Source organism: Bactrocera tryoni, chromosome 1 (assembly GCF_016617805.1).
Source record: "Bactrocera tryoni isolate S06 chromosome 1, CSIRO_BtryS06_freeze2, whole genome shotgun sequence".
NCBI lineage: Eukaryota > Metazoa > Arthropoda > Insecta > Diptera > Tephritidae > Bactrocera > Bactrocera tryoni.
Window position 1 is genome coordinate 10,572,073 of NC_052499.1, and position 15,063 is coordinate 10,587,135.

At 35.8% G+C, this 15,063-nt stretch overlaps 2 protein-coding genes across 2 annotated transcripts; both read left to right on the forward strand.

Annotated features, from left to right (window-relative positions):
- Positions 1-915: 915 nt before the first annotated feature.
- On the forward strand, positions 916-11,726 carry LOC120766398 (glycine receptor subunit alpha-4). The gene is made up of 6 exons (XM_040091845.1): positions 916-1,321; positions 8,539-8,611; positions 8,689-9,143; positions 9,221-9,331; positions 9,393-9,919; positions 10,708-11,726. The coding sequence occupies exons 2-6, from the start codon at positions 8,541-8,543 to the stop codon at positions 10,978-10,980; spliced, it is 1,437 nt and encodes a 478-aa protein (XP_039947779.1). The 5' UTR covers positions 916-1,321; positions 8,539-8,540; the 3' UTR covers positions 10,981-11,726.
- A 1,402-nt stretch (positions 11,727-13,128) lies between these two features.
- Positions 13,129-15,059, forward strand: LOC120776331 (acyl-coenzyme A thioesterase 9, mitochondrial-like). The gene is made up of 4 exons (XM_040106867.1): positions 13,129-13,306; positions 13,387-13,454; positions 13,537-13,779; positions 13,916-15,059. The coding sequence occupies exons 1-4, from the start codon at positions 13,236-13,238 to the stop codon at positions 14,836-14,838; spliced, it is 1,305 nt and encodes a 434-aa protein (XP_039962801.1). The 5' UTR covers positions 13,129-13,235; the 3' UTR covers positions 14,839-15,059.
- Positions 15,060-15,063: the final 4 nt, after the last annotated feature.

Sequence of the window (15,063 nt, forward strand, 5' to 3'; positions counted from 1 at the left end):
TATGTTAAGTGGCTGCCGATGCAGCAGCAAATCATATGCAAGCAACAAGGCGCATGCTAGATAAGCAATTTTGTAGCCCCACGAACGTACACACACACACACTTATACATTTTCCATATGCGCCAATTAGCAAACAGCAGTTATAGTAGGGAGATATAGGTAATTGGTTTTCTATAATGATTTTTGCTACGCACTTTGAACATACATAGCACAATTTACAGTAATACAGTAGTGCATCTAACGGTTTTCAATGTTTGGTGCATATTTTTTGAGTTATTGACTGTTAAATGTTATATTTGTGTATCTAAATGTTTAATTATATACATATGTATAAGTGACAAGATTGAATATCGAAATCGGTAATAAGATTACGCCATTGCGCCGAATCCTTTCTCGTCAATGCATGCGAGCGCTTAATTTACGCTTTGAGCAGCTCACAAATGCCAACACTAAAGCAATGGAGGCACACACACACAAACATACAAGCATAGATATGTACATATATGTATATATGTATATACAAAGATTTACATACATATTTATATATACATATATATATACATACACATTCCATGCATACCTACCCAGTCTACGTGGCCGGAAGGAAAGTGCAAGCAAATTTCAGAGATTAAAAGTATTTTCCATCTCAGCGACATAGCATTGCAACAACAATAACAACAACAGCGTAGCAGCGCCGCTGTCTCATCCGCATCCGTCAAGTGCCCACCACCGAGGCGCACGCAGATGCCAATGAGTATCAGCACTCCAGCGCCCTGCAACGTATGTGTATTAGCTACTTACTGCTTAGCGACGAGCGTTGCATTGCTTCAGCTCTGCTGCACGGGCTGCGGATGCTTTTGTCTCAGTTTCTGAATTTACTGGGTTTAAATTCAAATCTCAACGTTGTAACCGCCAGTCAGCGGCGGATGTTCAGCGCAATTAGACGTGCAAATCGAAAAGTGAAAGCAACTTCAAAGCGATTAAGCAATCAAAGACTTGCTATACAAATTGCTAAATTCCACAATTTTTTTATTACTAAATAAAATGAGTTCGTTTTCAAAGAAATAAAATAATTTCGAATATGTTCAGCAAATATTCGTGCTTAACGCCAAAACGCGCTCTTGTTGTGTGAAAGCACTAAAGTACGCCTACGGTGTTACATAAGTTTGTCTGTGAAAAAATTGAAGTGTTTTCCAGAAGCTACAAGCTATAAAGCAATAATGAAAATATAATAGTAATTGTTGTGAATGCGAGTTTGAAATTGGCAAATAGAACTTTCGCATATAAAAATTGCTCAATTTTACATAAAATATACGCTTCGGTAAGTTGAATAAGTAAACAAATTAAGTTAAAATAAATATGGAGAAAAGCTAAAAAACTGCGATAATAAATGCAATGAAGCTATTATAAAAAATAAAAGTGGCCACATTTGTAATTGGTTAAATGGAAATCGAAAAAAAATAGTAAAAAATATGCATAATTATTTCTAGTATTTTTTGGCGAAATTTCTAGAAGTTCTTTAGTTTTCTATGTTCGAATTTCGAAGTTTTTTTTGCTTTGGATAAAAAAGAATTTACAAATTTACTAAAATTTGTTTGTCATATGCTTATTTATAATTGAAAAATAATAAAAGCAAATAATTTCAAAATTTGATTGCGTAGTCGAAAAAGTCTTTTCGTATTTCTAATCAAACTTCAATTTTTTTTATATTTATACCAATAAATAAATAAACAAATATGTACCATTTTGGTCGACCACTTTTTGCCATTTTTCCGCTAGAGACATTATTCCAATAGTGTGAAGCTCTCATCGAAATTTCGAAATTTCCAGAATGGAAGCGAGCGAACCCTTGTTGTGCTACACGAACTGATACCGCATCGTCTCCGTAAACTTCACAAATTTCATTGGTGGCTTGCGTGGCATTCTTCCCTTTTTAATACAAAAATTTCAAAATATAGCGAATTTCTTCATTATTTTCACTCATTTTTAAACAGCTGTAACTCTTTTTCCACTTCCCCGAATTTAATTTTTTGTGGTTAAATGAAGCTTAAAATCTCACCTTTTCAACACTATACGGTATGACACGATGTGATTGGTAGCACGGAAAATATACGACTGCAACGACATCTATTGACATAATACGAAAAAACTTTTTCGACTACCATGCATCTACATGTATGTATGTTCAAATTTCGAGGTTTGATAAAACAGCATTAAAAACTTTTACACACCATTTTTATCATGTGGTTATTTAAGTTTGAAAAGAACACGAAATTAATTTCAAAATTTTATTTTTCATTGAGTTATGCGTACTTGAAGTAGACGAAGAAAAGACCGTGTCCACGTTACCATGATTTCTAACCTTGTAGTCAACTGAAAAATAAAACAATAATTGAAGCTCGATTAGTACGAATGTCGTAACCCAAGTAACTGAAAACTGAAAAAAATTCATAAAATGGTGGCTACTTAAAATTAAAAGTCGACTCTTTCATTAATTTTCGAACTTCGTCGAATTTTTTAAGAATATAACAAATTTCAATTTTGCATTCTTTTGTTGCTTCATGTGTTAGAGAGATATTGAAGTAAATTCTGTCTATATTTAAAGTAAGTCCGCTTATTATAACTAAAGATATCGTGGCAACTGCAAAAGTAATTTCGAGAAAAAAGCGTTTAATATTATATGCGCTAAGTTACATGGGTTTTTTCGGGTAAAAAACAGCTTTTTTCAAAATTTTTTCTCATATAAAAAATTAAATATTTTATTTGAATTTTTCATTGTGGCAAACATACGATATTAACAAAGAAATTCCGAAATTTTTGAAAAAAAAAATATTTTAAGCTCGGTCATTGCAACGCCATTTCCGGTGACCCCTCGGAAAAAAGAATCGCGCACGTTGGCAGGATAGATAACTCCTTACAAAATCATCTAAAGTGAAAAATATACGTGTTTTAGTTAAAACCTTAACTGACAACTTGGACAAAGTAAAAGAAATTGAAAATAGTATTTTTGGCAAACATTTTTACAAAAAAATTAAAATTTCGCGACATTTTTCAAATAGTTGTAATCGAAATAAAAAACTTCGTCCAAGTCTTTAAGAATTTTATCTCAAAGATCTGTGTAAAATTTCATGAAGATCAGTTGAGTAGTTCTCGAGAAATCTGGCCAACCGACTTGAAAAACACAGTTTCGAAAAAAACTCGTTTATAGACGGCGCACTTAGCCTAAATAGCCTTATTATATTTTATTTATTATATTTTCGGTGAACTTACAACAAGCATGTATTGCTGATAAACGCATGAAACCCAAGCATATTAGACATAGCACAATTATAACACCAGTCGACAAGATTTTTAAGCCTGACTTCTGCATGTTAAATTTAAGTTTCTGCTACACCAAAAATAAGGCGAACATTTTTGCTTTCGATTAAAGTTTATTTTTGTAAAAATTTATTTTATGTTCGAAATCAAATCAGAAGAAGAAAAATTCCAGTATTCCAATGTCAAAAATTTGAGCATGAAAACAGAAAATCATGAATTTATGGAATTTTCATTCGGGTACTCCTTAAGTTGGGTTTTGCTGATAACAAGTTACAGATTTAAATTTATCATACTTGAAAATTTGCAAAAGTCTTTCGTTACCAAAAATACTCACTAATTCCAACACAGAAATATAAAATGTTTGCGGAGCACATTTTTTAAACAGTTCAGAAGGCCTACTTAGATAATAACTTCGATTTTTTAAGCCACTTTGAAGTAATTTTTTTTTACAAAGAAACGACTTTTTTTAAAAGTCGCCATTTTTTCAAAAATAACAACTGTGACTAGCCTTTCTGTCATTGCCTGTTTGCACCTATAGCAATATACGTAATAAACTTTTTTGGTTTTTGGAAACAATTTTTCTCACGATCAGACGCCTTTTCTCGGAGGTTCTGTTGTTGTTGCAGCGACAGAAACATTCCTGAAGTAATTTCGATGAATGGTGCACAGTTGACAGTCCATGGCGTATAAAAATCTGTGTCCAACCTGGTTACTTAGAGCCGACTGTCATGAGAACTGTATCGGTTTCGGTCCTCATGACAGTCGACTACGAAATTTCAAAATGAATCGTCGTTTATTAAAGTACATTCCATTATTACACAATATTTTTATTTATTTATAAAATAAAATGCCACTTCAAATAAAAATTCCCTAAAAAAATGCGTTTTTCCTGACTTGCAACCCTTAATTCAACGATTTGCCTCATTTCAGTTATTTCTTGACGTATATAATGATATCGTCATGTGAACTTTCGTGGGATTAAGACAAAGTTAAGCATTAGCGGGACAGCACACATTTAATATTGCATGAACATTTGACTCTAAAAGAATTTGTTTACGTTGGGGCCCACATAATTTGTCAATCGCTCCAAAGAAGGCTCATGCCAATTGGTCGAGAGAAATATAGAAAAATACGAAGGCGGAGCTTCGAAACACGTTTATGACATCCTAACAGGTGATGAATCGAAGATTTATGCGCATGAGCCCTAAAATAAACAGCAGTCGATTGTACGAGTGTTTCCAGAAAGCACTCCAAGCATTACGGCTCCCTGTTTTTTAAGAAAAACTGGACATGTCGCGACCATACCATTCGAACAGCGCAGAACAGAAAATTCTTAGTAGTAAACAACCATTTGTTTGCCAGTTGTGTTTCAAGAAATCAGGAAAACCAACCGCCGAAGTCGGATAACATGACCGGGACCATGAGAGCTTTCACACATCGACTGAAACAACTATATTTTTGAGCACTCAAAACATCGATTTGTTGAGTCATTTGCCGTATAGACCTGACTTGACACAGAGCGACGGTTTTCAAATTTAATACTTTTGCAGATGCCGCCAGAAGTTTCAGCTTTCCTGCTAAAAGAAATCACCCAACGTAGACAAACTTTTCTTCAATTTAAGCCTGGCTTCATCATATATCTATTTCGTTCTTTGATAATTTGCTTTAAGGGCTTACATGGGCTTACGAGTTTCAAAAAATCGATTTTTTTTTGTTGTCTATTTCTAAAGTTAATTCGAGTAATAGTTTCGGCGATACAGCCTTGAGAACTTGTGCTCTCGAGACTAGCTAGGCTAAGTGCGCCTTCTTTAAACGCGTTTTTCTCGAAACTGTGTTTTTGAAGTTGAAAATTATCACTGAAATTTTTTTGTAAAATTGTCTGATGTTGCAGTGGCCGAGTTTAAAATATTTTTTTTCCAAAAATTTTAAAATTTCTTTTTTAATAGTCCATATTTGTAACAATATAATTTTTTAATAAAATATTTAATCTTTTATATGAGAAAAAAATTATCGAAACAACGTTGTTTTTTACCCGAGGAAACCCATGTAACCCCTTAAGCTACTACTATATACTTTCAAGTTTAAAGAACTATATGCTAATACAAAATTTTCCGCTCTACAAAAACTTAATAACTTCCCAAAATCATTTCTTTAAAAGTTATGCGCCGTTTAACCCATGTCTCTGGATCCGTAAGTCCGATCAACTTGAAATTTCATGATTGCCTAGTCTGAAGGGTTTTACGTATTGTGGTTAAATCTGAGCCGAACTGGACCACCTGGAACTTAGATATGACCAAAAACTAACAACTAACCCTTACGTCAACAGAGAGCATACCCGGGTAACACATTGAATTTTCAAGCAACAATACTGAAAAAAAGCGAAAAAATACATTTTTTTTGAAATTCATTAATTTTTATTTAAACCGAATTCACATTCACCGAGATGCCTTATAGGTAAATGCTATGTTGCTCATACGTCACGGTGTACTCATAATGCAAATTTGTTTAAATAGCATGTTTTTGCCTACGCCCAAGCAATTTTTTGTTCAAAGTGTCCTTGCGGTTTGCTTACGATTTTGAATGTCGATTTTCTCCTAACCTTTTTCTCAAATGCCTAATCGGCACTGCTGGCATCGTTGACGCTAGACAACGACCCCAACACATACTCAAGTCGACCTCCGAGACAACGTTGATGCGAGCATCACCGCATTTCATGCCATGACAATGCGCCATAAAAGCGCATACAGATACTTGTGGCGGCCACTCTAGTCAAGTGGTTTTAATTGTGAATTAAGTCGCTATTGTGACCGTCACACAGCTGCAAGAAGGTCTAGTGCAAACCACAAACCTTGCCAAGACTTCCAGCCTTTGGCGGTGAGGAAATATGCGTCGTTGACTTTTATTTTTTTTTTTTTGTTTTTTCTTTTTTCATTTTGTGTTTGAATTCATTTGAATATTGCTTTCAATATTTTATACTAAGACATACATATTTATGAACGCATTCGACGTAATTTGTCTGTGTGTGTGTATGATTTATATGTATGGGAATATTAGTAAGACATGCATGTATGTTTGTATGTGCGTATGCGTATCTTTGCATGCCTTGATACTATTTCTGGATCTGCGCGAACTATCCATATAATTACGCAGCTGTCAAGGTAATTCCTCATTGTTAATGAATATTTTGTTATTTCCGTTTTCAATTCGATTGTCATTGTCAGTGACACTGGTTGAAAGGATTTTGAAATTATTTCCGCCGTCTTAAGCCTTACTTCAAGGATACATCGCATTTTCAGGTTAGCGATTTCCTATTTACATTCTCTACGTGTTCGGTCCTTCCTCACCTTGACAGTGTGCGACTAATATTTACACAAAGTAAAATAATAATAAAATACTTAGCTTGGGAAAGTGGAAAGGTTAAGACTTTGACTTAATTAATCACTGATCAATTATTTAATATTGTTTCTGAGACACTGATGGAAGTCAAGAAGTCATAAAAATTTGACTATGAGAATTAAATGTTTTGTTGGGTGTTTGGAGTTCAATTTATATTGTTGTTATTAAACCGATGGACAACTATATTTGTTAAATGCTACTTAAGCCTATTCGACGGATGTACAGCGTTTGTCCTTAAAGTAATAGGACTGAATCGATTTAAAAAAAATTATTGAATCAATCGTTACAATTCTTTAAAAACTTTCAAAATAGGCTCCTTCTGCGTCGATGCAGCGCTGCCAGGACGATTTCCAAACATTGAAGACGTCACGGAAAGCATTCTCCAGAATAGCCTTGAGAGCCGAGGTGTATGCTGCTTGTATCCCTCTGTCGTTTCAAAATGCCTCTCTGTCTCGGCATCATACTCAAAGATCCATGACTTGTCACCTGTGATTACGTTATTCAAAAATTGGAGGTCACTTTCACACATGTTCAAATTTTCTTGGCACACTTCCACTTGCCGCAATTTCTGGTCGTCAGGGACCACTTTTGGCACTATCTTCGCGCACAACTTGCGCATGTTCAAGTGCTCCATCACAATGTCATGAACCACAGATTTTGATAAATTTAACATCTGGACAATTAAACGAATACTCATTCGACGGTCTGAGTTCAAAATTTTGCGCACACGAGTTACATTGTCGGTTTTTGTCGAAGTCGCAGGTCTCCCAGCACAGTCTTCATCCCCGACCTCTTCCCGGTCCTCCAAAAAAGCCTGGTGCCACTGAAACACACCACTTCTTGCTAAAGCAACTTCTGGATAAGCCTGATTGATCATATCAAAGAATTACCGAGTTTCACATAGAATTTAATCGCGTACCTCTGCTCTAACGAACGCTGCATATTTGGCTTGCACAGAAACACGTCACGCGAAAATGTTCGTCCTGACTCTACAGGTGCTCGGCGACAACTGACCAGCCGCTCGTTCGTTAGCTGAAACGCCCTCTACCGAATCCAGTTTGTGCGCGCACACTCCGAAGTACAGTCGCGGCGGAAGAAAATCAGTCCTATTACTTTCCGGACAAACCCTGTGCCATATATCCATCCGGATACACCATAGAACTGTCCGGATCGTTTGGGTTACGTAAGCCCGTCACTCGATTAGTACTTGTGTTGTGAGTTTCACAGTGTAGTTTAATGCTGATTCTTATAATCAGTCTGTGATATTAAATATAAACCTCGCTGATCGGAATAGGTATATGCCTTGACTTACTATTCATCCTTCATTTGGTCCTGCTTACTCGTATATCGACAATAAACTAATAATATTATTAACATTCTCCGCGGCGAAAACATATCAGAGATGGATGGATGGGGTGGGCAAAACAATCTTTTCTTATTTCAAAATATTTGTATATCCTAAACAGGGTATATACAGTTTGCACGAAGTTTGTGCCACCCAGAAAGAAAGGTCGCATATTCGATCAAAATCGAGTTCTTGTAAAGGAACCTTGTTTATTCGACGAAAATCTTCACGAAATTTGACAAAGATTATTGTCCAAGACAAGGCTATAATCTCCAAACATTTTGTTCAGATCGGATCACTAAAGCATATAACCTCTATACAAATTGACCGATCAAGTTTTTGTGTGGACAACTTTTTTATTTTACAAGATATATGTAGCTACTCGAAATTTAACAGAGATTATTGTCCAAGGCAAGGCTATAATCTGCAAAAATTATTAAGATTTATTTTTTTTAACAAATCCTTTTCTTTTCTTACAGTTATGGAATATCAAATATTTCTCTTGGTAATATTTTCAATATGTTTAGAGAAATTCACAACGGGCGAATACCAGTAAGTTAACACTGTTGCTAATATTTTTCGTTTCTTGAACTAATCATCAACAATCTTCTACACAACACAAATGAAAGGCAAAGTTTAGCGATAACAGATATTTTGCCCGAGGACATAAAACGATATGATAAAATGCGTCCACCCAAAAAGGATGGACAACCAACAATTGTTTATTTTCACGTCACCGTAATGGGTCTCGATTCGATCGACGAGAACTCTATGACTTATGTCGCGGATGTGTTTTTTGCACAAACCTGGAAGGATCATCGCTTGCGACTGCCCGAGAACATGACACAAGAGTACAGATTACTAGAAGTCGATTGGCTAAAGAATATGTGGCGACCGGATTCTTTCTTCAAGAATGCCAAATCGGTGACTTTTCAAACCATGACCATTCCTAATCACTACATGTGGTTGTACAAGGATAAGACCATACTTTATATGGTGAAGCTAACACTGAAATTGTCATGCATCATGAATTTCGCCATTTATCCACATGATACACAGGAATGCAAACTGCAGATGGAAAGTTGTAAGTCCGAACTAACGTAAAATCGTTACTAATTTGTTGGTTTAATTACTAATGTTTGTATTTTTCATTTTGTGTAGTGTCACACACAACAGACGACATGATCTTTCAATGGGATCCCACGACGCCTTTAGTAGTAGATGAAAATATTGAATTGCCGCAAGTGGCGCTGATACGAAATGAAACGGCAGGTTGGACACATACATGTAAACTTAAAAGAATACTCTTATAATTAGTACATTATTCTCACAGATTGCACTCAAGTGTATTCGACGGGCAATTTCACTTGTCTCGAGGTCGTTTTTACGCTGAAACGTCGCCTCGTCTACTATGTTTTCAACACTTATATACCGACTTGTATGATTGTTATAATGTCTTGGGTCTCGTTTTGGATCAAGCCGGAAGCTGCGCCAGCGCGTGTTACATTAGGCGTCACCTCGCTGTTGACCTTGTCCACGCAACATGCGAAGTCGCAATCATCTCTGCCGCCGGTTTCCTACTTAAAGGCGGTCGATGCATTCATGTCCGTTTGTACGGTATTTGTTTTTATGGCGCTAATGGAATATTGCCTAATAAATATTGTGTTGAGTGATACGCCCATACCGAAACCAATGGCTTATCCGCCGAAACCAGTACCGGAAGGTGCGAAAAAAGAACCAGAAAAACCGCCAGCCACAGCACCCACACCGGCACCAGCGATCACACCCGCCAAAGTGGTGCCGGACGAAAAGATAGAGAAAATTGAGAAAATATTCGACGAAATGACCAAAAATAAGCGGGTGAGTAAAAATAAGATAACTGTAATTTCATCATATGTCATCATATGCGAAACTGAAACTTGAAACTGTGGATTATTGTCATTTATAAGGGGAGCAAACATAGTCATTATCAACGTAGCCATAACAACTAACCTTCCTGGCGACCTGACAGAAGTCTTAAAATCAAGTTATCATTGAAGATAATTAAATTCTCAAGAGTATTTAGATCAGAAAAATAATTATCATGAACCCTTCTGCCATCCCAACACACACAAAACGAATGATAGTACATATGTACATATATGCCTCTTAGGCAATTCCTTTCTCCAAAAGGTTACAATATATCTCAGATTGAAGTTCAGAGCATATTGATGTCACCACATAAACAGATATGTTTAGACTATATGTTTGATACATATTGTTTATTATTTTATTTCATACTATTAAGAGACGATAGTTTGTGAGTGGGAATGTTTGTTACTTCTTCACGACTAAACGGCAGAAGGGATTTTAATAAAATTTGTTATAGAATTAGTCGACACTCTGAATTTACACAGAAACTACGTTTTACTTCGAGAAAATAACTTATTCTCAGGAAAAAATGGACGAAAGTGATTTCACATATTCTGTTTGGGGAACTTTGTACAGAACGTTTTAAATTAAAACGCTTTCTAACCTTTTGAGAATCATATTTCAAGTTATGAACCATATAAAACTATAGCTATAGCTGACAGTTTCATAACAACATAACCTTTTTGAGTTACAAATCTTTGGCTACAACATAATTTTCTTAATGACACACTTTACAGGTTGTGCACACACGTCGTGTTGTTCGGCCGCCACTCGACGCCGATGGTCCTTGGATACCGCGTCAAGAATCGCGCATAATACTCACCCCAACTATTGCGCCACTTCCACCGCCGCCACCGCCAGAGCCTGAGCCGCCTAAACCAAAGCTTACGCCACAGCAAGAGCGTCTGAAGCGTGCCATTTATATTGATCGCACATCGAGGGTGCTCTTCCCGGCGCTATTCGCCGGTCTCAACGCCATTTATTGGATCATATTTTATGAATATCTCTAAGCACAAACCAACTTACTTATGGTACATACCAAATGTACAGCTGCTGTGGCTCATCTACATACATACATATGTACATACAAATGCATTCTCCTCTGCAATTGAGAGGTGAATGATGAGTATGATTTGTGGTTTTAACTCAACTCGTTAGATTAAGTGACATACAGTAGTATTTAAATATATGTACGAGTAACTGTAAACAAAGAATATGAAAAATATGTAGATAATGTTGTAGTGTTAATGAACGGAAGTAGAAAATTTTATTCAAATCAATTTGCCAAAGCAAATTAATCAAATCTAGTGTGTGTATACATACTTATATAGTAAATATGTATGTATGTTAACTAGCGGTAATATGTATAAATACTTCTATAAGCTGGAAATAAGTTAATGAGCAGCGCGCTCTTTGTGAAATTCTTATGTTCATAAATAATAAAGCCTTAAATCATTTTCAAATTTTTATTTCTTACAAACACGCTACATTGATTGGTAAACAGTTAAAAATCCTAACGGTGTATATTTATTATAAGATCAAAGTTATCATAATTATTGTATGAATTCATTTATCACTAATTTTTAATGTAATAATTTATTTAGAATGCATTTTATAAGCTAATAGAAATTGTTATTGCGAAAACTGTATTAAATTGTAACGAATTTTAAAAGTATATATTAATTGTGATAATAATTAATGAATATGTGTACATTTCTGACTAGTGCCAAATAAAAAACGAACGCTTAAAGACAAAGTCAGTGTGTAATGCAATTATTTTGGCATATTTTATTTATGCTGCGTGCCATGTATCAAAAAACGACTTTTTACCATTTGATCAAATTTGACCCGGACTGGCAGACCTCGCCATATTTTTACCGATCTTTTGACATTTCTCTTCAGTAAGGTTTGCCATTTCATCATAGAAAGATATACGATCCAGCAATGATTCAAAATTATTAAAATTTTCTATTACGAAATTCGGAGTCAGCGGCCTCAACTTTATGAGCGCTACGTCCAATTTATGGTCGTCATAATTGACCTGTCAGATCAACAATTGAGCGTCTAGTGGAAAAAATTGCATCCACAGTCACAGTACGAAATGTTCCCTTGCCATTGAGACAAAGAAGAGCACGTAGTGTCGAGAATATTGCTGCCGCTAGCGCATCAGAAGCATTGAGGTAGACCCAAATCAGTCTCTCACACGTCGTTCTCAAGGGTTGGGCATCTCTGTGACGTCGCTGTAGCGAATTTTGCGAAAAGATCTTGGCCTACATCCTTACAAGATCAAATCGACGCAAGAACTGAAGCCGCTTGACCACCAGAATTGTCGTATGTTCGTGAATTGGGCTGACCAACACCGTAAAAATGATCCCGATTTTCATCGAAAAATCGTTTTCAGCGATGAAGCTCATTTCTGGCTGAATGGCTTCGTCAATAAGCAAAATATGTGTTATTGGTCAGGTAGAAATACACACCTACTCCATAAGTCTCCATTGCATCCCGAAAATTGTATGGTTTGGTGCGGTTTATGGGCCGGCGGCGTCATTAGATCGTACTTCTTGAATATATCTCTTGAAACATGTTGCTACAGGGTATAATAGTTTTATTTTATTGTTTATTCCGGGTGACTTTATACCGCGTACATCGGGCAATATGCGTATTTTTCTTATATCAACTTGAAAGTACTTCCCAGGCTTTAATCCTTGCAAGTTACAAGAGTACAAAATTTTCGGTTACACCCGAATTTATCTCTTCCTTACTTGTTATTATTAAATATTTAAATATATACGTATATACGCAATCTACAAGAAGATAAAATTAAGGGTGCAACTAGTTACATACGATGAAATTATTATGACTATCGCATAGCGCGAACGAAGATTTTTTCGTTCGTTCGTCACTAACAATCTAATAAATTCCAACGCACATTTGAAAAGCTATAAAAATTAGCCAATATATTTATAACAGTCTGCCGCACTGTTCAAAAATATTAAATGACACCGTTTAAACTAGAAAATATAAAAAACATAAAACCGGGAACACATGCAATCGACGGTTTGCTACGAACGTCTTTACGGCGAACGTTTACGGTGACATTCTACGTGCGTCACTAACTGAGGCATAAAACAACTACAATTGATTATTGTAAAATTTGCAGAGAGTTTGAAGATTGGTTGGTAGACAAAATTCGTAAACAAATTGAAATCAGACTTATCAAAGTCAAGACTATTATATTAAAGTACATCTAAATATTACATAAAAAATGTTTCGGACTTTGCAACTTTGTTCGCGCATTTTGATGCGTAAGCAATCATTGCCAATTCCGGTTCAACTGTAAGTTTCGCAAAAATTTTCCACTTCACATACTTGCAAACAACCGTAATTATGTAAATATAATATTTATTTGTTTTAAGATCGGCGAATTTCGTAACGGCGTTAAAAGGCGTGGATGTATCGGATCCGAAATATACCATGGATCAAGGTTAAACCGCAATAATACATTTAACTATTTATGCTTACAAACTACATATGTATGTATATACAAAACTTCACAACTATTACAGTTAGGAGTGAGATAATACAGCACTTGGGTTTGGAAAGAGGCTACCATCCCATACCAAAAAGTCGTGAACATTTACTAAAGTATACGCCAAAACCAGAGGATTTACCAGCACGTTCAATGCAGGATTCATTCACATCCGCACTACTTCCGTTAAGCACCGATTTGAGATTGCAGGATAACTATGTCTCCCACTTGGGAAACGTACGTATGGGCCGTTTAATGGAAGATTTAGACGCGTTTGCAGGTACATAGTTCTTTTAATATTTAAACGAATCTTAGAAAGTGAGTTCTTGTATTTAATTGAATTGAGTAGTTATTCGAAAATAGTAAAAACCCCAATTATAACGTATTTAGTAAATATTTACGTTATATTTTTTTAGTTTGGGTCTGCCATCAGCACGTCAAAGTGCCCAACTTACCAGCGAATGTTGATCTCCCATATACGTTCGTTACTATTTTGGTGGACAAGATTACCTTTAGCAACTTGACAACGGATGTCAAAGAAGATATACGCATTTCCGGCCATGTGTCTTGGGTAGGACGAAGTTCAATGGAAATTGTTGTTTGGTTGGAACAAAAGTACCAAGGCGTATATAAAAAGATAACGCGTGCACTTTTTCTAATGGCTGCACGAAATGCTACTAATACTGGAGCAGCTCCAGTCAATCCCATTACACCAGCTACGGAGGAAGAGAAACAGATTCTTTCCGGTGGTGAGGCACGCAAAAAACGTCGCCAATTGATACAAGCGCAATCTATTTTTAAAGTGGAACCGAATGATTTCGAACAAAGTTTAATGTATGATATCTACAAGCGAACAACACACACTAACACCATGGAGTTGAACAAACGATGGCTTCCCTCAAATGCACGTTGGATGTCCGAATGGAGTACAGTTACAACAATACCGTCATTCCCGGATAATCGTAATGCACATAATACTGTTTTCGGTGGATTTCTGATGCGTTTAGCTCTTGAAAACAGTTGGACCGCTGCTTTCCTCTACTGTGGTAATCGCCCCAAATTGACGCATATTTGCGATATAAGTTTCGAGAAGCCAGTGCCAGTTACATCCTTTATAAAATTGACCTCCTACATTGTTTATACCGAAATGAATTATGTACAAATAATGACAGTTGCTGATGTCTTAGACACAAGTGGTGGTCAAGTAACTACAAATTTATTTTATAGTACTTATAAAGCTAACGATTCTGTACATGAGATATTGCCACGATCGTATCATGAGACTATGTGGTATATACAGGGCAGACGCAAGTTTAAATATGCCTTAGGATTGGAATAAATAGATTAACTACAATCTGTAGAATCTCCTTAAAGATGCTAAGCATGAGATATATTTAAGAATGCTTGTTTATTTATATTTTGAACGACTATTGGCTAATGTACCTACGATTTTTTTTATGCCATTTACTATTGTTTATTTGTTTGACGTACATGTTTACAGATGTATGCGAAATCGAGACGTTATAAAAAATAAAGTGCAACAATATAATGAAATATAAAGTTT